This window comes from Rhineura floridana, chromosome 19, assembly GCF_030035675.1.
Source record: "Rhineura floridana isolate rRhiFlo1 chromosome 19, rRhiFlo1.hap2, whole genome shotgun sequence".
Lineage (NCBI taxonomy): Eukaryota > Metazoa > Chordata > Lepidosauria > Squamata > Rhineuridae > Rhineura > Rhineura floridana.
Window position 1 is genome coordinate 6,752,231 of NC_084498.1, and position 24,743 is coordinate 6,776,973.

At 48.0% G+C, this 24,743-nt stretch overlaps 1 protein-coding gene across 1 annotated transcript in view; it reads right to left on the bottom strand.

Moving 5' to 3' along the window:
• Window positions 1-22,867, bottom strand: part of TMEM120B (transmembrane protein 120B) — a 37,728-nt gene extending 14,861 nt beyond the window's left edge. Inside the window, exons 1-4 of the mRNA XM_061603194.1 lie at window positions 22,323-22,867; window positions 6,781-6,899; window positions 3,185-3,301; window positions 538-597 (exon numbers count right to left, since the gene is read on the bottom strand). Coding sequence (XP_061459178.1) covers window positions 538-597; window positions 3,185-3,301; window positions 6,781-6,899; window positions 22,323-22,391 — 365 coding nt within the window. The 5' untranslated portion in view covers window positions 22,392-22,867. The remainder of the gene's footprint in view (window positions 1-537; window positions 598-3,184; window positions 3,302-6,780; window positions 6,900-22,322) is intronic.
• Between the last annotated feature and the right edge of the window lie 1,876 nt (window positions 22,868-24,743).

Consider the following 24,743-nt stretch of genomic DNA (forward strand, 5'->3'; position numbering starts at 1 on the left):
GGCATAGTCTCCGAAATGCACAGAGCACGTAATAAATCAGCCACTTAGCACCAGAGTCTGTCTCCTTCTGTTTGTGCTATAGCATGTGTGCCCCTCTGGACAGTAATAATGTGGGAATATTGGTGAAGCATCACAGAACAACTAATAAGACAGAAAGATTTTTGGACAGCCCAGTATAAATGCACCACTAATGCACTAGTGGTGCACGAATCACCAATCACTGAGTCAATGATATGCTGGAGAATACTCCCGCTACACACACAAAAAGTCTGGAGGGGGCCTAGCTGGGCTCAGGGTGGGACTCGGCGCGAGCGTCTGCAGGGTGGAAAGAAGCTGGCAGAAAGGAGCAATTCGTCCTTCTCCTATTCACTGACAATGCCTGGATAAATCCACCACTAATTCACAATTATTGTGTCAGTGACATGCTGCAGAATGTACCCAGCAACAAACCACCTCCAGCAGCCCAAAGGGCCCCAGAGTTTGGCTTAGCTTGTCATGCAAAGCAGCTTACGGACTTATGGAAGAGAAACCACTTACTTGGCCTGATTACTTAGGAGAGTTACATTCACGTTCCCCAGCACCAGATTTAAGTACAAACTGCAAGGAAAGGAGCAAAACACATCAGACCTTCAACGTGGGTTACTTTTTTGGGATTTCTTGCCCTTGCTTTGCCCTGGGGCTTTAGATTATACATCTAAATGCACAAGGCAGCTTCCTCAACGGCAATGCCTGTAACTCACATGTATCATCGATCTGCCTCCTCCAACTTGAGACCCTCCAGTTGTTTTGGACTACAGTTCCCATCAGGCCCAGCAAGCACAACCCAAGCTGCAAGTCTATACGCTTACATAGAAGCAAGCTCCACTGAACTTGATGGGGCTTATTTCCAAGTAGACACGTACAGGATTGCACTGTCCATCAACAGATCTAACAGACTAAATGGTGCACCGGCTGGGACTGATGGAAGCTGGACTCCAACAAATTCTCCAGCAGAATCCCCACCGCTCTGTTTTTTCATACTGTCATTATGCCATTTTGTAGGCAGGACATACCTAAATAAAAAAATTTTCACAAAGAATGAACATCCCTGCCTAGATGCCATTTTTATTCACCACGGACCTACCCAAGAATTACGGTCCTTAATGCGGTCAAGGCCCCTCCCCGAGTGAGTTCAAAGTGGTTCATTCTGGGAGAGGGGGGAGACACAGGGATGAGCTGCTAATGTGTTGTGTTTTGATAAACTGTTCCTTGATTTGTTGTGTTGCCTGTTTGTGGGATTTCCCCCTTTTTTTCTTTTTAAACTGAAAGCCAGGTTTTACCGTATACCTGGGATGAGGAACCTGCACCCCTCCAGATGTTGTTTGACTCCAACTCCCATCGGACCCAGCCAGCATGCCCAATGGTCAGGGATGATGGAAGCTGGCATCCAGCAGCATCCGGAGGGGTGCAACTTCCCTCTCCCTGCACTAGAGAAAGCTGCTTGGTACCCCAGGAGGAGGGGAACTTTGCTCTAGAAAGCTGCTCCACTCCAGTGTCACAGACATGCGATTCCTCAGCCCTTAACATGCAAGTTAAATATTCAAGAATGAGATCTAAGATCTGTTGAGGGGGAAGACACACACAGAGAGCATGCTATTTTCAGAAACTCAATTGCCATGGTTTAAATATTTGGGAGAGATTTTTTTGGTTACTTCTGCAAAAATAGGAAGAAATGGCCTTTAAAGCACCTTTAAAGGTAAACAGGGACAGCGGGGAGGGGGGTCCCCAACCTAAACAAAAAACTTTAAAAGCAAAATAAAAATACACCAAGCAACTGGCTGTCAAAGGTACATTGCCTCTGAACATGGAGGTTCCATTTAGCTATGATGGCCAATAACCACCAATACACCTCTCTCTGCTTTGTGAATTTGTCTAGCCCCCTTTTAAAGGGCACCTAAGCCAGTGGCAATAATGACAAAGACAATAATGCTGGGAAAAACAGAAGGGAGTAGAAAAAGAGGAAGGTCAAACAAGAGATGGATTGATTCCATAAAGGAAGCCACAGACCCGAACTTACAAGATCTGAACAGGGTGGTTCATGACAGATGCTGTTGGAGGTCACTGATTCATAGGGTTGCCATGGGTCATAATCGACTTGAAGGCACATAACAACAAACCAGTGGCCATCACTGCATTTTATGGCAATAAGCTCTGTAGGTCACATCCACACCATACATTTAAAACCACATGGCTCCCCTCCACTCCCCAAAAAGAATCCTGTAGTTTGTTGGTGCTGTTGGAACTGTAGCTCTGCGACAAGTAAAACGATAGTCCCCAGGATTCTTGGGGGGAACCCATGTGCTTTAAATGTATGGTATGGATGTGGGCATAGTTTGATTCTGCACTGTGCAGAAAAGAACTTCCTTGCACCTGTCCTGCATCTCCCACCATTCAACTTCACTGGGGAGGGTGGGAACTCTAACTCATCTTCTCCGCACTTCTCAGCTAAAAACCCCTTTAGCCTTTCCTCACAGAGAAAGCGCTTCAGCCTCCTGATCATTTCAGTAGCCCTTGATTCCACCTTTTCTCATTCTAGGATATCCTTATTGAGTTGGGTGACCAAAACCTTACGCAGAGGTTTGGTGAAGCAGCAGCTGCAACAAGGAGGCGGTGTAGCAAGAGTAGGAGGAAGAGGGGGCCCTTGCAGGCTGCAACGGCCCTTTATAGGGATGTGGATCCTTGGCAGGTGCCCAGTGACGCCAGCACACGTACCCCCAGCACACGTACCCTCAGTGCCAGGCCTGGTCCAGATTTAGGTTTTCCATCAAGAACTGCACAGAGTGAAGGAAAAGGCTCTCAGCCTTTCTGCCACCGGATATTCCCCCTCCCCCAGGCTCTGCTAATAATAGATTTCCTAGATTGTTCTCTGGAGTCATCACCTCACCAAGATTAACGTTTGGAAGCTATGCGTGCACATGTGACACCCAGCCTGCATTAAAATTCTGGGCCACGCGTCCCCAGGAAAACATTTAATTTTGTGTGCTAAGAGGACAGCAGGCCCCCAGGAGCGAGCAGAGTGGATTCTAATCACAGGAGTCGCACAGTTCTATTTGAAGATCGTTCCCCTAGGAGACGCCCACCATTTCAAGTCCTCATGAGAGCAGATTTTGTACAAGGGCGTGCCTCGTTTTAGGGAAATGCCTACCCATTCTTCTTTGGCAAATAGGCTTCCATGTCAAAGAAAACATTTTGCCGCTCTTTGATCTGGCTGTTTATTTGTTGTACGAGTTCCGATTCTTCCAAGCTGCAGTCACGTTTACATCTATAAAGTTGGGGGAGGAGAGGCACAAATACGTATAATTGAAAATGGATGCCAATACCCGGTTAAAACTATAGCAGAAAAGAATACCACCCACCTCTGTGGCAGGGATGGGGAACCTGTGATGCTCCAGATGTTGCTAGACTCCCAGCAGTGTCAGCAGGCATGGTTAGGAACGATGGGCATTGTATTCCAACATCAGGGTTCCCCATCCTTGCTCTATTTTTTCCTTCATGTACCTGCTTAATTTAAGGGAACGAGCCAGCGTGTCATGTGCTGGCATCAAAGCCCCTTCACACAGCCCACAGATTCCACCTGAGTCTTAGTTTTCATGGTTTAAAAAGAGAGAGGTTAAGATTCTAGCCCTCAAGATCTCCGAGATACATCCGCAACACAGAAGCAGAAATGCAACACAGCCAGTGGTTCCCATCAAGGCCAGCTTCTTTCTCCTGGCCTGTTTTTCAAATCTCTACATCTTTCTGTTCCCATCGTCCTGAACTATTGCCTTGGAAAACAAAAGGGATGCAGGAAGCCGCTTTTCATCAGGTCATCTAGCCCAATATTGCCTCCTGTGGCTTGCTATGGCTCCCCAAGGCCTCAGGCAGGAAAAGTCTTGATGCATCATCTGCTGCTCAAGATCCTTTTGACAATGGTGACCTCCAGGGTCTGGAGCTGGGACCTTCTGGAAACAAAAGAGGCGCTACCACTGAGCTGTGGCTCTTTCCTCAATGTGGGCTGAAACAGGGCTAAGTAATTAACAGGGTTAATTTGATTAGACAAATTCATGGAGGACAGGGCTATCAATGGCTACTAGCCATGATGGCTCTGCTCTGCCACCCTAGTCAGAGGCAGCATGCTTCTGAAAACCAGTTGCTGGAAGCCTCAGGAGGGGAGAGTGTTCTTGCACTCAGGTCCTGCTTGTGGGTTTCCCCCAGGCACCTGGTTGGCCACTGTGAGAACAGGATGCTGGACTAGATGGGCCACTGGCCTGATCCAGCAGGCTCTTCTTATGTTCTTACGGTGTTGTTTTTCTAAATGCAACAAATTAGCTGACTTAAAATATTAGATTGTTATGTTTACATTCTGGTGTTTTAGTGGAGTTTTCTGTGGGCTTTATTATGATTTGTTTTCACAGAGCACATCAGCTCAGTGGCACAGCACCTCATTTGCATGCGGGGCACAGGATCAATCCTAGGAGTCTCCAGATAGTGCTGGGAAAAGCCCTTCCCTGAAGCCCTGGAGAGCTGCTGCCAGTCAGTGTAGACAATACTGAGCTAGATGGACCAACGGCCTGGCACAATAAAAGGCAGCTTACCGTACCTTCCTGATTTAATGCCATGCCAGAATGAGCGTGCACAGGCCAAGAACAAAACTGAAAGGTATTATGGACAAAAGTAGACGCTTGCTCAGTTGCATCCATTAGGATTTCAAAGCACCTCATTTGTTTATTGAGCAAAATGTACATACCGCTTGATTGTAACAAAACCTCTAGCCAGTTTACAAGAAATATTAAAATGTTCAATAAAAATAAGTAGCTAAAAACACTTAAACGACAATTAAAACCAGCAGTAAGATTAAAGGGCATCAACATCTCCATGTCTGATATATATAATATACTGCCTTCACGTCGATCCCGACATATGGCGACCCTATGAATAGGGTTTTCATGAGGCTCAGAGGCAGTGACTGGCCCAAGGTCACCCAGTGAGCTTCATGGCTGTGTGGGGATTCGAACCCTGGTCTCCCAGGTAGCAGTCCAACACCTTAACCACGACGCCACATTGGCTCTCATCCATGTCTGATAGGCTTGCCTAAATAGAAATGTTTTAAAACAGGCACCAAAGACAAAGACAGCAAAGGCACCTCTCTGATGTAGAGATGCAAAGGGCCAGAAAACAGAGAAAAACATTTTTTCCCCTTTCCCCCCATTTTTTCAGGGGGGAAAACACAAAAAAATTGGGAGGGGGCCTGTTTTCCCTCCAATTTTTCAGTTTCCCCCTCCAGTTTTTGTCTTCACATCTCTAGCCTGATGTCAATAGGCAGGGAGTTTTCAAAGTTCCTTAAACTGTAGCACTTTGAAGGGTTTCTTTTTAAAAAAAACACTTTAAACAGTTCTTCTATATGGAGCAGAAGGAGGCGTCTTATACCAGGTCAGGTTATTTCTCCACCCCCACCCCAGTACTGTCTACACTGACTGGCAGTGGCTGAGGTGGAGGGGGAGGGAGGGAGGGAGAGAGGAGGGTGTCCTTTCCCCATCACCTGCTACCTGATCCTTCCATCCCAGTGACGGAACCTGGGACCACTGGCCTGAAAAGCAGGTGCTTCGTCACGAAGCCGTGATCCCTTCCTAGCATATAGAGAGTCAGTGGCTCCTTAAGGCAGGGGTGGGCCACCTCTGGGCCATGAACCAAATCTGGCCTGCCAGTCCAATCCCCATTTGTTTCATGAGACCATTTCCCCTAAACCACAGCCACCTGCCTCACCCCTGACATCACATGTAGGGCAGGTACCATCAAGGCTAGAAAGGAACAATCGGGAACTTAAAGTGAGCTCCTGACTGTTCCTTTGCTGGAGCAAGAAACGCTCCCCCCCCCCGTCGAGCTGAAGGACAGCCGGGGGGGGGGCACACCTTGTTCCAGTAGAATCATAGAACAGTAGAGTTGGAAGGGGCCTATAAGGCCATCAAGTCCAGCCTCCTGCTCAATGCAGGAATCCCAATCAAAGCATTCCTGACAGATGGCTGTCCAGCTGCCTCTTGAATGCCTCCAGTGTCGGAGAGCCCACTACCTCTCTAGGTAATTGGTTTCATTGTCGTATGGCTCCAAGTTAGGAAGTTTTTCCTGATGTGCAGTCGAAATCTAGCTTCCTGCAACTCAAGCCCATTATTCCGTGTCCTGCACTCTGGGACGATCGAGAAGAGATCCTGGCCCTCCTGTGTGTGGCAACCTTTCATGTACTTGAACAGCGCCCCGTTGAAACCACTGCTAAAATGGAGGGGGAAGTTCTGTTTTAGCAGGTGGTGTCGCTGGAAACTGGTGCTATTACAGCAGCAAAGTTCCTTGCGCTGTGGTTTTCCCCCAGCTGACAACCAGCCAGCTGCTGGGGGCTTGGGAAATGCTGCGCAATAGACTTTGACAGGCGGACAGAACAACCCCCCTGGCAATCGTCTACTGTCAGGACACCAGGTAGTTGATAGATGGGTTCGCCTGTGAGCCAGAAAGGTCCCCCATCCTTAGCCTAAAGCAAAGAGGTGCTTCTGATCACATGGTCTGGCTCCGGGGCCTTCCACATGCAAAATAGATGCCCTGCCACTCAACTATGAGTGGTTCCTGTACTGGGACACAGAAGTCCTTCCAGTCACTTCATGCCACTTTTTGGGGAGACAGGGAGAAACGGAGCAGACAGGTCAGGCAGTTTCCAGTTTAAAATGAGAATCTTTATCGATGGCTTCTTTGACACCAAGTGCTGTTATTCGCCATTACCTTTGGAAGCTATACTGCAAGTCTTTTAACCCCCGCTTTTGCTTCTGGATAGAGCTACTGCAGGCAGCCTGCAGGTTGTTCAGTTCCTCTAGCTTTTGTCTGTAGATTTTGTGAGTTTCCTGCAAAAAAATTTTTTAAAGATGTATTTTTATTTATTTATTTATTACATTTATATACCGCCCCATAGCTGAAGCTCTCTGGGTGGTTTACAACAATTAAAAACAATAAAAACAAACATACAAATTTAAAAACAAATTTTTAAAGAGCAATTTAAAAACACCTGGGAGAAGAGGAAAAATGCCTGGGAGAAGAGGAAAGTCTTGACCTGGCACCAAAAAGATAACAGTGTTGGCGCCAGGCACACCTCATCAAAAACATCATTCCATAATTTGAGGACCACCACTAAGAAGGTCCTCTCCCTTGTTGCCAGACTCCCAGCTTCCCTCAGAGTAGGCACCCGGAGGAGGGCTTTGGATGTTAAGCGTAGTGTACGGGTGGGTTCACGTCGGGAGAGGCGGTCCATCAGGTATTGTGGTCCTAAGCCGTGTAAGGCTTTATAGGTTAAAACCAGCACCTTGAATCGAGCTCAGAAATATACAGGCAGCCAATGCAAGAGGGCCAGAATCGGTTTTATATGTTTAAACCATCTGGTCCCTGTTACCAATCTGGCCGCTGCATTTTGCACAAGCTGCATTTTCCAAACCGTCTTCAAAGGCAGCCCTACGTAGAGTGCATTGCAGTAATCTAACTTGGAGGTTACCAGAACATGGACAACTGAAGCCAGGTTATCCCTGTCCAGATAGGGACATAGTTGGGCCACCAACCAAAGTTGGTAGAAGGCACTCTGTGCCACCGAGGCTACCTGAGCCTCAAGTGACAGAGACGGTTCTAGGAGAACCCCTAAGCTACGAACCTGCTCCTTCAGGGGGAGTGCAACCCCATCCAGGACAGGTTGAACATCCACCATCCTGTCAGAAGAACCACCCACTAACAGCATCTCAGTCTTGTTTGGATTGAGCCTCAGTTTATTAGCCCTCATCCAGTTCATTGTCGCAGCCAGGCACTGGTTCAGCACATTGACAGCCTCACCTGATGAAGATGAAAAGGAGAAATAGAACTGCATGTCATCAGCATACTGATGGCAACCCACTCCAAAGCTCCAGCTGACCACACCCAACGGTTTCATGTAGATGTTGAACAGCATGGGGGACTGAACTGACCCCTGCGGAACCCCATACTGGAGAGTATTATGTTTCAAAGTGGTAGGAAATTACACTGGGGCAATGTGCAAATGGTGGTGAGTACATCTGCACATGCCCACGCATATGGACCTTAAAGTGTGGGGTATGTGCCTTCTTCCATAGTAGGGTGAAAGTTCCACATTAAATTATCTGGAAAGGCATAGGAAGCAGCCTTATACAGAGTCAGATCCTTGGTCCGCCTCACTCAGGACTGTTTACCCCAACTGGCAGCAGCTCACCAGAGTTCTAGAGAAGCGTCTCTCCCAGCCCTCTCTGGTGATGCTGGGGACTGAACGCGGGACCTTCTGCACGCCAAGCAGATGCTCTGCCAGTGAACTACTTCCTTCCAGGCACCCAACACAGGGCTAGTTACATATGTACATGAGTGGATTACTGGTCACATAAATTAATGCATGTAATTTATTTAATTTCATTCTGGCTATCAGGGCCAAGCATCCATAAGGCAGGTTACAAATCAAAGTGTTAGAATAAAAACAAAACAATACAATCCATTTTTAAAAAAGGCACTGAATTTAAACACAGAGGACCAACCAGCAGTCAGAATCAAGAAACAGCTGTGATGTCGCCTGTTTATGCATATGGAAATAATATAATGGAGAGTGTGTAAAACGAGTGACAGGGAATAAGTATTTGCATATGGACGGTGATTGGCTGAGAGAGTGGGGCGGGGAAGAAAAGGGTGATGTGGTTAGAGGTGAGGGGGAAGAAGGAAAAGTGAGCGGTAGGATTCAGGCTCCGTTAGATGGATGGCACTTGAAGACCGAGATAAAAAGATAGCAGCGTCTAGGATTTGCGCGGGGTCTAGGGAAAGACTGAGCATGAATGCAAGAGGAAATAATGAGTAGTTAATAGAATTAGTAAAACCCAGTTAATTAAATATATGTGCTGGAGGAGGATGAAGTGGCTTTTTATGGTGTAATACCTTTGAAATGTGACATAACAAATATACTGTTGTCTTCATCCACTCACGCCTGTTGCTCGATTGCTACCAAGAGGGAAAGTCACATAGATGGAATAAGACAATGAACCCACATCCTCACACCCTAAAGACAAGAAGTATTGGACCTAAAGCCAAGGTCCTGGTGGCAGCATTACTCTGTAAGTGACAGAGGGAAAGGCCAGCGGAACCAGGTGGTGGCCACTCCAAGAAAAATGGAGGGGCGCCACAGCAGCTTGATGGATGAAAAAGGGCTGCAGAATCCTTTTAAAGTATTTATACCCTGCCTTCCCCCCAAAAAATTTTCCAGGGCAGCTTACAAAGAGTTGAAATGACAAAAAACCAGCAACTCAATTGAATCTAAAAGCAGATTAAAAAAAAACCAAACAAATATCAGTGAAAGATTAAAACTTCACATTGAAAAGGTTCTGGGAAAATAAAAAAGTCTTTGCCCAGTGCCTGAATGACATCCAGGTACATGCCAGGCGAGCCAATCTGGAGAATGCCTTCCACAAAGCAGGCACCAGGGAATCTCTTGGTTTCTATCAACTGGAAAGCTCTGCCATGGAGAACGAACTCCCCTAACGACGGCACTAGATCTGGGTCGGCTCAGTGACACATGTCAGCCGCTGCCCCACAGATGCACATGAGTCAGCACTTTGACGCAACGCAACATCTGAACAAGTCATGGCAGATCACACATCGCCAACAGAACCGGAGGAGAGCCTTAACACACACCATGCCTTTTGAATGGAGAGCAATCGGCTATCAGTCACCAAGCAGACAGCAATTAAATATAATCATGTTATATTCGTGTGTGAACCACCCCCCGAGACTCTGCCCCTTAGTAAGCGTGTGGAGCTACAGCTGTAGTTAGAGAGTTAACAGCCAACGCAAGGGCGGTGCCAAGTTAGGCTGCTCTGCTGTGGAACTGGATGTGGAATGGTCACTGGAGAGGAACGCATAAGGGTGATGCCCACATGGCTTTCTGAAAGGCCAAAGAGGGCACAAGTGTCCTCCGCCCACCCACCTGCCACCCAAATCCCCAGGAAGCCACTATTTAAACACTCTAAGCAGCTTTCCCCATTCGTATGGGCAGCCCCTCTGACCCCATTCCCAAGACCACATTACGTTCACCATCTGGTTCAACCAGAAAAATGGAATGGACTGCCTTCAAGTCAATTCTGACTTATGGCGACCCTACGAATAGGTTTTTCATGGTAAGCGGTATTCAGAGGGGGTTTCCCATTGCCTTCTTATGAGGCTGAGAGGCACTGACCGGCCCAAGGTCACCCAGTGAGCTTCATGGCTGTGTGGGGATTCAATCCCTTGTCTCCTAGGTCGTAGTCCAGCACCTTAACCACTACTCCACACTGGTTGTCCAGGTTCAACCAGAACAGCTGGTTAAATTCCACCTAGAGGACAACTTTGTTCCAGGATATGCTATGCCCATATAAAAAAATGAACAGGAAGAAGCATCCAATCACGTTAGGAGACCTTTAAAAAAAAAAAAGCACCCTATTCAATGCTCACTGAACAAGGAGTAATCAGCTTCACCACATAAAGCAGGGATGGTAACCTGGGGCTGTCCAGATGTTCATAAGACTCTAACTTCCATCAGCCCTAGCCAGCATGGCCAATGGTTAGAGATAATGGAAACTGTAGTCCAGCTATATCTGAGGACCCAAAGTTTGGGAAAGGCTGGGTCAGAGTGTTGGACTAGGACCTGGGAGACCAGGGTTCAAATCCCCACTCAGCCATGAAGCTCACTGGGTGACCTTGGGCCAGTCACTGTCCCCCAGCCTAGCCTACCTCACGGGGTTGTTGTGAGAACAAAATGGGGAGGGAAGAACAATGTATACCACCTTGTGCTCATTGGAGGAAACGGTGGTATATAAATGTAATAAAATCAATCAATAAAATATTATCTGTGGACCACAGGCTCCCAATCTCTGTCATAAAGGCCATGGGAACAACATTGACGGCATCCAATTACATCAGCATCTTTAATGCAGCTGATTCACACACCAACGCATACACACCACAGCGGGGGAAGCTCTGCTTTGCAAGAATTGGCTAAGTGGAGACGAACGTAGGAAGCCACCTTACACCGAGTCAGGCCACTGGTTCATCTACTGTTTTCACAGACTGGCAGCGCTCTCCAGGGTTTCAGGCAGGAGTCACTCCCAACCACACCTGGAAATGCCGGGGATTGAACCTGGGACCTTCTGCAGGCCCAGCAGCTGCTCTGACACTGCGCAAGGGCCCTTCCCCATGCAAGGCCTATCAAAAACTGTGCAGCTCTGCCTCCTATGCGAATGTGGGAGGCCATCACTGACTGACTCACTCGCTCTGCAGGAAAGGGGTTATCAAGTCCCTCCACTACAGAGAGAAAGCTTGAAAACTGGAGCAAGTCCAACTTGACCGTCCAAGATACAACGGAAGGGCTGTGTGGCTCAGTGGTAGACCACCTGATCTGCACACAGAAGAATCCAGGTTCAGTTCCTGGCATCTCCTGGTAAGGATGGGAATAGCCTCTGCCTGAAAACTTGGAGAGTCACTGGCAGTCAGGGCAAACAATAGCAAGCACGAGGGGACCTGTGGTCTGATCCGGTTCCCTCCAAATCCACCGTTCATTCTCTCAAAACAGGTTCTACTTCCACTAAATAAACCAGGCGACTATCAGCCCCCACTTGCACAACATCCATTCACTTCACCAGAACAGGAAATTAAACTTAAAAGGTACAAGTCAGTTACTTAATAAAAAGGCTCATTAAACATTAACTAAAAGCCCTTTCCCCTTATACTTTCGCAGTCAGCACTTTGGGTTGCCTGCACTTCCAACAGAAAGGAAAACCAGCTGGGAGATTTAAAAAAAAAAAGGGGGGGGAGAAGACAGTCTCAAGTACATTGTACCCAGATCCAGTTCAGCTCCCCAACTCTGTTTTATGCATCCAAACAGAACTCCTCCAGGACTTGAAATGGGTCATGTTAACAGTTCAAATCCGCGTTGTCATCCATTAAAAAAAAAAAGTTGATTGTGAAGTTTTATTTATGCACTCTCAAAAGGTCAAAACTTCAAAGTGACTCTTCTCACTTAAATGCGAATGACTTGGGAGGACGCTCAGAAAGGCGTCATCTTCCAAAGGGCACGCTCATTCCAAGGGTTTAGCTGTAAGGCAACGTGGAATTTTCTGCAGACACCAACACTGGTTGCCAAAGACTGATGCACTTGCTGAACTAGCATATTCGCAGGCATGGGCCCGCTCTTGGTTGCCCCTGAAATTGGCCCCCACCCCTCCAGAGGGGGCCCAGGGCCAGTTTATTAAGGTGACCTGGGCAGGATCGAGGCCCCCTCTTACATTGGGAGGGAGGCCCTTGCTCACCATTTTAAATTCCCAGCAATGCTATGTTGGAGCTCTGGGGCATCGTGGGATATTTCAAACTGGTGGGTGGCTCACACAACCAGGTGCACACTGTGAGGGACCTAAGCAAGAGCTAGTATCAGCTGGGGGACCCTGCGGCTGCCCATGGATGCCGGCTGCCGATGCCACCCCTGCTCCAGAGTAAGGTCACATCCACACCATACATTTAAAGCACTCTTATACTGGCTTAACAGTCATGGTCCCCCCCCAAGAATCCTGGAAACTGTAGTTTATTAAGGGTGCTGGGAATTATATTTCTGTGAGGGATCTCTCAGCACCCTTAACAAACTACAGTTCCCAGGATTCTTGGGGGGGAAGCCATGACTGTCAAAGTGGTATTAAGAGTGCTTTAAATGTATGGCGTGGATGCAACATAAAGCTGAGCGAGTGACAAGAGAAGGGCAGCGATTTGTGGCTTTGTCTCGTGTCCAGAGTTATGCTCCTGGCCGTCACAGTTAATCCCCCTTCCTCAATGTAAGCATGCAAAGAGCGTAATTCCCTCTCACAATTCTGTCTCATTTGAGCCTTCGCTTGTTCTGTGCTGACTGCAGTCATGCAGCCAACGAGAGGTCTCCAGTGTCGAGGCAGAGAAATAAAAGCATCCAAATGTTCTGCATTTTTCTTTCTTATTCACATCTTGAATGACATGTACTCATTTTCAGTATTTCTGATGTGGATTTTTTTTTTTAAGTATACTAAGATTTATGCCCCAGAAGAACAAAACACACAATGCCCAAAGTTTATTCAGACCTCAATACCCACCATCCTTCTCTCCCAATAATTGAACAAGTCGATGGTAGCTGACAAAATATAGCAGAGGATCATCGGTAAAGAAATAGAAAGGAGGAGAAGAATTTAATGAAGAAAAGAGGGGTGGGGAGATGCAGAGAGGATGACTACAAACTCTATTCTATTTCTTGCTGGCTATTAGCTAAGATGATTACATGGAACCTCCATGATCAGAAGTAGTCTACCCCCCCCCCAAAAAAAGCAGTTGCTAGGAAGTAGCAGTTGGGGAGAGTTAATGCCTTTCTACCCTGTTTGCAGGATTTCCAGAGGCACATTGGGGCAAATATATCCTAGCTTCACATATACTCTCATGGGATCTGGACTGGTGGCAACTGACCAGGAATGGAAACTTGGGGTTGTGGCAGATAGCTTGATGAAAACATCAGCTCGGCATGCAGCAGCTGTGAAAACAGCTAATTCCACGTTACAGATCATAAGTAAAACTGCCGGTATCATAAAACTGCCGGTATCTTGGCTGTTCTTGATTCCAGGCTGTCCATGGAGGCTCAGATTTCGGCTGTGAGCCGGGCAGCTTGGTATCAATTACATCTTATACGTAGGCTGCAACCCTACCTCCCTATTCAACAGCTCCCACTTGTGGTGCATGCCCTGGTCACCTCTCGATTAGACTACTGTAATGCGCTCTACGTGGGGTTACCCTTGAAAACGACCCGGAAATTACAACTTGTACAGAATGCAGCGGCGCGCTTACTTACCAACAGCCGCCGCCGAGACCACATTACGCCAGTACTATGTGATCTACACTGGCTGCCGGTTATTTTCCGGGCCCGATTCAAGGTGTTGGTATTAACCTTTAAAACCCTGTACGGTTTCGGCCCAGCTTACCTGAAAGAGCGCCTCCACCGCCACCAACTATGCCGCCCAACTAGATCAGCCACTCAAGGCCTTCTCGCAATCCCCCCAACCAAAACAGCTAGGTTGGTGGGTACTAGAGAGAGAGCCTTTTCTGTGGTGGCCCCCACTCTCTGGAACTCCCTCCCATGTGATCTTCGACATGCCCCTTCCCTAGAGGTATTCCGCAAGGCCCTGAAGATGTGGCTTTTCCAACAGGCCTTTGAGGTCCTTGGGAAGGGTAAATCTTCATGATTTTACCATCTATCATATGCTGTTACTGTCCAGTATTTTTCTCTACTGTTATTAATATGACTGCATTCGATATTGTTGTATTTTATCTCATTTTAATGTACGTCGCCTAGAGTGGCTAATTGCCAGATAGGCGACAAACAAATTAAATATATTATATTATAATGTTGCACCCACATTTGGAATACCGCATACAGTTCTAAATGGCTCACCTCAAAAAAGGATGCTGTACAGCTGGAAAACATCCATAAAAGTGCAAGCAAAATGATAAGAGGGCTGGTGCAACTTTTTAGTTTTGATAAAAGGTGAGTAAGAGGAGGACACGGTAGAGGTGTATAAAATTAAGCATTGTGTGTATGTACAGAACTCAAAGTTATCCCATAAAGGTGAACGCTGAAAGATTCAGAACAGACAAATGAAACTATTTCTTCACACAGCGCACAAACTATGGAATTTGCTACCACAAGAAGCAGTGATGGCCACCAATTCAGATGGCTTTAGACTTGTGGCTCCCAAACTTTTCCCCCCACGGACCACTTGGAAATGGCTGAGGGTCTTGGCGGCCCAAATCATGATTTTTCTGCCTGTTGTAGCCATTGTGATGTGCTGTGCGAGATGCTGCATGATTTCTAATTGTATTTTTATAGACAGGTCATGGACCACCTGGATGAAGCTCATAGACCACTGGTGGTCCATGGACCACAGTTTGGGAACTCCTGCTTGAGACAAATTCACAGAGGATACAGATATCAACAGCTCCTGGTCATAATGATTGGATGCAACCTCCAGATAGGAGGACACCTCCAAATACCAGTCACTGGGGGACATCAGTGGGAAAGTTGAATTGCTCTCATGGCCTGTTTGAGGACTTCCAGGGGTATTTGGTTGGCCATTGTAGTTAACAGGATGACTGAGCAGATGGGCCTCTGGTTCAGTCCAGGCAAGGGCACTTTTTCAACACTAAAGAAAGACTCTACAGAGCATGTCCCTTCAGCTGCTCAAAAAAAAAAAACTCTTTAAAGTGTTTCATTTCTTATTTACAATAGTAGAGTTGGAAGGGGCCTAGCTCAACCCCCTGCTCAATGCAGGAATCCAAGTTAACGCATCCGTTAAGCAGCAGGTATAATAAGTTTGATGCAGGAGTACTTTTCTCCATATCAGTAGTTTAAGATATTTCATTATCTATAACAATAAAAACAGGAATGAAGGGACAAATGTGTACTTGATAGAAGAACAAAAACGTGAAATTTTGGAAATCAGGGGGTCTTTCTGTTGGGAGCTATAAGACTAATTAAGTGAAATTCCCACTGTTTAAGTGTCTTGGGCCTCTGAGGAATGAATCCTGTTTTTGATCTGTTAAGTAGAAAGGTAACGTACAAGATAAAGGGGAAGCAGGAAATGGAGGAGATTTGGGTGGGGGGCTCAGTTTGTGCCTGAAAGTATTTCAGACAGTTTTAATGCCCACATCAGTGAATGTCCAAACATCCTTATCCGCGTTTCACAGACATGCCAATTTAGAGCAGTCAGTTCCTGCAAACCCCCGAGAGCACCCATAGGACACATCCACCACCAGGGCAGAGGGGTAATGGGGACCCACACAGGGCATTCAGTCCACCATGGAGAAAAAGGGCAAACTGCAGGGCTCTGTCGACTAGCCCTAAAGAACTGAGCTGCCCATCCTATCGTTAACTAAGGCACAGGTGACCAGGCAAAAAGACTGTTAACAAACGGTACGTCCAAAGCAACTGCTGCAAAAACACTTCCTGACATAGGGCCATCTATCTCCACATGAGCCTGTCCACCTATAATGGACTAGATGGGCCCCTGCAGAATGTAGGGCTCGTCTTCAATATCAAAGAAAGATTCTATAGAGAACAAACATAGGTTTGTTTAGCCTAACTGTGGTTTGTCTAAATGGGCATATCCAGCCCAGCAACCCTGGCTTGATTTCTGTCAGGAAACCATGTAAGTGAAGCCATCGTTTGTTGGTCAGCTACAAACCATGGCTTGCTTTAAATATGGCTTGGCATTATGTCTGAACGCAATGGCCTTGTTTAACCATGGTTTGCTTGGCTTAATGGCTAATGGACTGCCTTCAAGTCAATTCCAACTTATGGCGACCCTATGAATAGGGTTTTCATGGTAAGCGGTATTCAGAGGGGGTTTACCATTGCCTTCCTCTGAGGCTGAGAGGCAGTGACTGGCCCAAAGTCACCCAGTGAGCTTCATGGCTGTGTGGGCATTCAAACCCTGGTCTTCCAGGTCATAGTCCAACACCTTAACCACTAACCCTAAATGCTCACCAACTACATAGGCACAAGGCAAGAGCAGCTGGAAAACAAACCAAGATGTTATTGCTAATCTGCGAGATGTTTCATGGCGTTTTGAACAAACCATGGCTTAGTGTTAGGTGCAGACATAACCAATGAATCTGCATCTGAAGTGCAGCAGGAGGGAACTGGGAAGAGGATCTTCTCAGTGGTGGCTCTCCTGTTTATGGAACACTCCCCCTTAGAGAGGCTGGCCTCCATGTTCATTTGACACCTGGCAAAGCCCTTTTTATTGACCCAGGTATTTCAATTGCATATGTTTACCCCCTGATGACTTGTTTTATGCTATTTTGATCTACTGTTTTTAGATGCTTGTATTTTTTGGTTTTATTTATCTACTTTCTTGCAACTTATATCCTACCTTTCTGCCCTCATGGAACCCACAGTACACGTGAGGCCCTCAGGTGGTCACCCATCCAGACTCAGACCTGCTTAGCTTCAGCAAGGCTTCATGTGCCTTCAGACTGCATATCTCTGTTTTGTCGGCTGTGTAAGCCACCGTAGCAAAGTTTTATTTCAAGGGCAGGGCTATAAATACTTTTTAAAAAAAAAAACAAATAAGTATTCACTTACACTTAGATGTATAAGTAAAAATTCTACATCAGCGTAACCCCATGCCTGCCATCACAACATTTAATTTTGCAACTTGCACAAAACCCACAGGCATGGATTTGTCTGGATTTTTTCACGATTTATGTATGCTTCTACTAATTGGGAGTGGGGAGCAGGGGGCACAGAAATAAACAATGCCACCCCTGACCACTTACAATGGGGGGCATCCTATGAGTCACACACAAAATCATCCACATAGGTTTTGCTTTGCAAGCACAAAACCTTGGCAGAGAAGCAAAGCCAGAAGGAATGCAATCTATGACCTCAATGAAGGTTCCCTTCAAGATGGAGAGGGGGCAGTAGGTCAATCCACAGCCGCCTGGTAGAAATAATTGGCAACAACAGAGGGCAACTGCACCTGAGCACCTTCACCAGGGGCATGTTAATGTTTAAGATGTCTAACTGCGTGGTTTTGCTCTCTTTGGATTTGAACTTGTTTTGAAAAACAAGCACGGCCTCATGCAAACAGCGCCAGTACAGCCAAGCATCATTGGTTGCATTACGTGCCCTGATCCGAATTGTAACCGGCAGTGTACCCGTGGCTGTGTATATACACTGCGGTTTCACAGAAGCATAGCAAGGCCTCGGAATCCATCAAGCTATTTTGCACAGTGTGGAAAAAGCAGATGGAGAAAAGTTTTTCTCCTTCTCTCATAACTCTAGAACTTGGGGATATCCCATAAATTTTATTTATTTATTTATTTATTACATTTATATACCGCCCCATAGCTGAAGCTCTCTGGGCAGTTTACAGCAATTAAAAACAATAAAAACAAATATACAAATTTTAAAACACAAAAAACAATTTTAAAAACAATTTTAAACAAATTAAAAACAATTTAAAAACACATGCTAAAATGCCTGGGAGAAGAGTAAAGTCTTGACCCGGCACCGGAAAGATAACAGTGTTGGCGCCAGGCGCACCTCATCAAGAACATCATTCCGTAATTTGGGGGCCACCACTGAGAAGGTCCTCTCCCTTGTTGCCAGTCTCCAAGCTTCCCTCAGAGTAGGCACCTGGAGGAGGGCTTTGGATGTTAAGCGTAGTGTACGGGTGGGTTCATGTCGGGAGAGGCATTCCATCAGGTATTGTGGTCCTAAGCCGTGTAAGGCTTTATAGGTTAAAACCAACACCTTGAATTGAACTCGGAAACATACAGGCAGCCAATGCAAGCGATGAAGCTGAAGGTTGGAAGATTCAGGACAGTTAAAAGAAAGGACTTCTTCATGCAGCGCATAGTTAAACTATGACATTTGCTCCCACATGAGGCAGCCAACTTGGATGGCTTCAGAAGGGGACTAGAAAAATTCATGGAGGACAAAGGCTATCAATGGCTATGTCTGGAGGGCCACAGATTCCCCAAACTCAAGTATTCAAATCTGGAGAGGGACGTCATAGCAGCGTTCATTACATCATCTACTACAGATCTTCCAAACTTCAGAAATTTATTTATTTGTACTTAATACTGGATCTCTGACAGCCTGTTCGCTTTGACCAACAGAATAACTCCCAATTTCCGTCTCCATTTTCTACAGTCTTTGCTGTCCCTTCCAGTGTTCTGCAAGCTTTATTTTGCAGACATTAATAAGTAAATAAGTGTATTACTGGATCACCTCACCTCCTGCCAATCCCACCTTCAGCCAGAACTCAAGCGGACACCCGGCCCCACATTAACCTGACCATATAATCAGGTCATCTGCGGCTGCAGCTCAGGAGCTGAGCATCTGCTTTGGATGCAGAAGGGCATGGGGTGCAGTCCCCTGCATCTGTAGGCAGGGAGGGAAACGACTGCATGAAACCCTGCAGAGTCACCGCTACCGACTGCAGACCCACAAGCGTAGGGGCCATATGTGGCCCTGCAGGCTTCTCAGTCTGGCTCTTGGGATTCTCTCCAGGCCAGCTCCTCTCACCAGCCCTGCCTTGCAGCCTTCTCCAGTGCTTTTGTCTGCCTGGAAAGTGCCCGCGCACTATGATCATGCCCCTTGCTTGGCTGGAAAGAGGCCCTTCTCTGTGCGAGTCTGCGTAGAAACTACCCTACTGCACAAAGGTAAATTTTGCATTCATTGCTCTGTCCACCTTTGGTCAGCCTGTCCTGCTCAGCCCCAGAAAGTTACCCAGAAGGAAATGTGGCTCCGAGGCTGGAAAAAGGTTCAATTCTGGTAAGATGAATGTGGTGCTCGGTGAACTAAACAGCCTGCCTCAGAGTTGTGAGAAGGCAGCTTTCTACAGTCTTATGACTCTCCTCTGGGCGTCCCTGGCAAGTGAAGCGAGGCAGGTGATGGCAAGAGGAGACAGGCAGGTGATGGCAAGAGGAGAGAGGGCCTTTTCAGTGGTGGCACATGTTCCTTTCCAAGGGAGACTTGCCTGGGCACCCACTCAATTATATTGTTGGCATCAGATCATTTCCGTTGCACGTTTTCCATTGTTTTCAGAGCTGTTTCTCAGAACCCGCTGGGCAAAGCACAAGCCGGGTTTGTCTGTCGTGACATTTTGCCTCATTGTACAGATCTTATTGCTGCTATCCTTTCATTGGAAGCTGCCCTGGGGAACCGTTTTGGCTGAAAGGCAGCACAGACATTTATGAAACAAATACAAATTTTCTTCTTAGAGGATTGCATTATTTTGTCACTGTATAACCACACGGTTCTCAGTGGAGTCCCTTAGAAACCTTTTCACATCCAGGACCCAGATTTAAGCCAAACAGACATTACCGAGTTCTGAATTGTTTTAAACCATGGTTGCATATCATGGTGGTGATGGCTAGTGTCTTGCTGACGCAACCCACATAGATCAGGCTGCAACGCAGCCACGAGTCCTGACCCACCAGCTGAAAACCAACCGCACAGTTCATCCAAGATGGAACCAGACTGTAAAAAAGAGAGCTTGTGGGCCCTTTCACCAACGGGATGTTTATTTGGAAGTGTAGGTGCCTAATCTGTGGTCAGCAAACCTGCCCATCGCCAAACATTTCCCCAACCTGGTGCCCTCTAGATGTCATTGAGACTCCAATTCCCACGAGTCCTGGCCAGCCAGGGATGATGGGAGATGGAGTCCAATAACATTGGAAGAGTCACAGGTGCCTCACCCCCTGACCTAAAGGGACCCTCGCGCAGTCTGAACCTGGCAGCCATATAAGGACACTGGAGCACGAGGAAGATCAGGAATGCCCTTTTCTTTCTCTGCTCCCAATATGAGCCAGTTCCTCCTCCTGTTGAGAGGAGGCAACATCCTTGGCAGGATACAGCTATCCCTTCTCCAGCTCCTCTGAGAATTGGACAGATGCGAGAAAGCAGCCCACATGCCTCTCTGAAGCTAAATCTAAATAAGATGCCTCTGAACTGAATGCACCTTTCTCCTCCATTTACTCTTCAGCTTTTGCTTCCTACATTTGAACTGTAAGCACCTCGGGGCAGGAACCTTTCTTCTTTGTTATTCATAGAACAGCAGGGTTGGAAAGGGCCTACAAGGCCATCACGTCCAACCCACTGCTCAATGCAGGAATCCAAGGCAAAGCACACATTTAAACAAAATGTAAATATTGGTTATTCAATAAAAGACCTCTAAGTGGTTTACACAGAAAAATCTTTCCCCCCCTAAATCTAGTATTTATTATTAAAAAAAAAACTGCTGAGAGACTGTCTTGGTATTGAACAGTATATAAAAGATAATAATCATATATTTTTTTTAAAAAATGATAAAAATAAACATTAAACACATTAAATAAATATATAAATAAAACCTGCCAATCCTGCCCTCTGGGGCAGCAGAGCACAAGACTCTGTCCTCTCCTCGAAGAAGGCAGCTATGCCCCCTTTCAGTTTTCTCTTCTCCCGGCCAGACGCACCCAGTCTCTTCCACCTTTCCATACTGCTGACCATCTTCTCTGCTCTCCTCCGAACCCGATCCACTTTGCCTACACCCTTTTGAAATATGGCACCAAGATCCAGGCACTGCAGTCTGGATGAGGTCTAACAGCAGGCACACACGGAGGTCCCTTATGCAGAGTCAAACCACTAACTCAGTACTGCCTGCACTGATTGGTAGCGGCCCTCCGGGGTTCCAGGCAGGCCTCTCTCCCAGCCCCCCCTGGAAATGCTGGGCTCGCTGAGACCTTCTGCTGCCAAGGCAGGTGCTCTGCCACTGAGCTACCCTACGGCCCTTCCCCAAAGCCAGAATAAAGTGGGGATGGTGCTCCCCCCCCCAATTTGGAAGCCAATGCAGCGTAAAATCCCCAAGGCTAACGTGAAGGGTCCCTCCCCCCCCGCCGGCCCAGTGCAAAAATACCCCCCTCTCTTGCACCTTTCCCAACTCCCCAAAGTAAAACAAAAGAAACCAGGAAAGGGAAAGGAGGCGTTGCCATCCACTCAAGGTGCTCCGAGGTATTCTACCCGTTTGCACCAATAGGGGGCGAAGCGAGGGTGTCCCCCAGAATCCCTGGCAAGGTCGCCGAAAGTGCTGGGGCGACCACCCCGGGATCCCACGCCAAGCTGCGACACTGCAAAGGATTCTGGGCTGGGAGGCCACCTCTTACCACCCCACCCTCTCTCTTCCCCCTTCCCTACAGCTTCTGCTCCCTCCCCCCGCCTCTGGGGGCGCTTACAAACACCACCCGACAAAACTTCACCCTGGCCGCCTTCCCCCCCCCCGGCATGCCAGGAAGCGCCGCTCAGGTCAGCTGGAGCGCTCGGCTGCTACCGGCGGCCAGGGACCGAGCCGCTGTCACCGCCGCACGCCGGTCGCCGGACTGCCCGGGAGGAGCGGGCCGAGGGCAGGAACGGGCCGAGGGCAGGAACGGGCCAGCGGCGCCCCGCATTCCGCCGCTTTGCTGGGAGAGGCAAGGACCCCCCCCATACACGCACACACGGGTCCCCGCGGCGGCTGCCTCTCCCGCGTCGAGCTACACCGGGCCCGGCAGAGATGCCTTGGCGCCCCGATCCTGAGCGTGTCTTCCCGGGCGGATTCCGTAGCTGGCTGGAAGGTCAGCCGCGCACAGAGAAAGAAAAGCATCTTTCCCTCCCCCCCTCTCCAAAGAGATTCCTCCTCCACAAAATCAGAGCGGCTCGCCTTCCCTCCGGCGCCTACCTGGAGCTGCTGGAACTCGCCCTCCAGTTCTTGCCACTCCGCCCGACACTTCTGCAGGGGCTGCACCATGGCGCAAGAGGCCGGCGGCACCCGGGGCAAGCAGGCAGGCAGGCAGGGCGGTCGCCTCCCTCACGAGCAGCAGCAGCAGCCGAAGCCAAGCAGCAAGCCACGCGAGCCCCAGCTGGTCCGGGGCCCACGTGCGCGAGTGACGTCACCGGGGGCCAGAGACCCCCCTCCCCGCGCCGGCTGGCTGGCTTCTCTTCTTGGCAGTATTAAGCAACGGCAATGGCACGCGGGGAGCGTCACACCCCCTCTGAGCCCATTAATCAGCAGAGTTGCTCTCCTGCCTCCGGGACTGCGATCATGCTGGTCGGTCCTGCAATTGCATGATCGAGCTGGTCGGTCCTGTAGTTGCAGCTCCCTCCCGTCACAACAGGGTCGGGCATTGCTTCACTGCCAGGTTGCTTGCGAAGGGGCCACGGCGCTCAGGTACGCACGCGCGCCCTCCCCGCTCCGGGCCCTCGCCTCCTGCTTTCCTATTGGCCGAAGGAAAAGTCTTACCTCTTCTAGGCTCCGCCCCAAATAGATACATTTCCTCCCCCTCCCGCCCCTTCCAGTTAACCCTTTGCTGGCCGTGGGCACCCAGCTCCTAATCCTTGCAGCAGCAGCCCCTGGTGGAATTTTGCGGGACGGTGGTGGCTTCTGGTTGGTTGGTTTGCTTTTATTTCTAAAAGTGCATTTATGGCGGACAGGGCTATCAATGGCTACTAGCCGTGATGGCTGTGCTGTGCCACCCTAGTCAGAGGCAGCGTGCTTCTGAAAACCAGTTGCCGGAAGCCTCAGGAGGGGAGAGTGTTCTTGCACTCGGGTCCTGCTTGCGGGCTTCCCCCAGGCACCTGGTTGGCCACTGTGAGAACAGGATGCTGGACTAGATGGGCCACTGGCCTGATCCAGCAGGCTCTTCTTATGTTCTTATGGTTGCCTGGCCCAGCCTCCAAGAGGTCTTCTGTATCTTTAAAAGTTGTGCAGGGGGAAGGGAGAATTCCACCTTGTGGTTTTTCCCATTGCAGGGTTGCAAGAACACCTGCACGTGGCTGACTTTCTCTTCTCCTAAAGATGCAGGATCAGTCTCAGGCCATGAACCTGGCAACCCTACTGTAGAGGCAGAGAATAGGGATTATGGCTAGCAGCCATTGTTACCCTATCCTTGTCTCTAATCCTCTTTTAAATCCATCCAAGTTAGTGGCCATCACTGCCTGCTGTGGGAGCAAATTCCATAGTTTACCTGTGAAGAAATCCTTTCTTTTGCCTGTCCTGAGTCTTCCAACATTCAGCTTCATTGGATATCTGTGAGTTCTAGTGCTTTGACAGAGGGAGAAAACTTTTCACTATCCGCTTTCCACATGCCATGCATAATTTTATACACTTCTATCATGTTGCCACCGACTCGCCTTTTCTCTAAACTAAAAAGCCCCAAATGCTGCAACCGTTTCTCATAGGGGCATCACTCTGTCCCCATGATCATTCTGATTGCCCTATTCTGAACCTTTTCCAGCTGTATAATATCCTTTTTGAGGTGAGGCAACTAGAACTATACACAGTATTCCAAATGCAGCCACACTACAGATTTATACAATGGCATTAGGATATCGGCAGTTTTATTTTCAATTCCTTTCTGAAAAAGCATGGGGTTTGCTTTTTCACAGCTGCCACACACTGGCATCTTCATCGAGCTATCCACTATGTCCCCAAGGTCTTATTCCTGGTTAGTCACCACCAGTGCAGACACCATGATGAGTCCAGTTCAGACCCCACATGAAGCTAGGATATTTTTGCCCCAATGTGCCTCTGGAAAGCCCACAAGCTAGGGCAGAAGGGAATTAACCTTCCTTGCTGCTACTAGCAACTGCTGTTCTGGGGTAGACTGATCATGAAGGTTCCACTTAGTCATCTTAGTGTATTGCAATCCAATACACACTTGCCTGGGAGCAAGTCCCATTGAATTCAATGGAGCTTACTTCTGATTAGACGTGTATTGGATTGCAGCCTTAGTCAACAACAGCGTGGAAATCAGGGCTTCTTTAAAATGTGGTTTGGTTTTTATGTGGGTTTTTTTTTAATGAACAAGGTTTTTACACATGCCTTAAAACAGGGGTGAGCAGAATGTAGATCTGGATCTACTGACAGATCTTTGGGTGATTCACAGTAGATTGCCCAGAGTCTCTGACTCCCAGCTGTTTAACAAAAGCAACAACAAAACAACTTTTCCCACCTTAATCAGGCAGCTGAGATGAAGAAAGCTTGAAGTAGCCAGGAGTGAGTGGCTGAGCTCATCCGTGCTTATAAAAGCCTGTTGTGACTCAGCTGCACAGCAGGGACAGCAGCTAGCCACCAGCAGGTTGAATCAGACCTCTGCAAGGA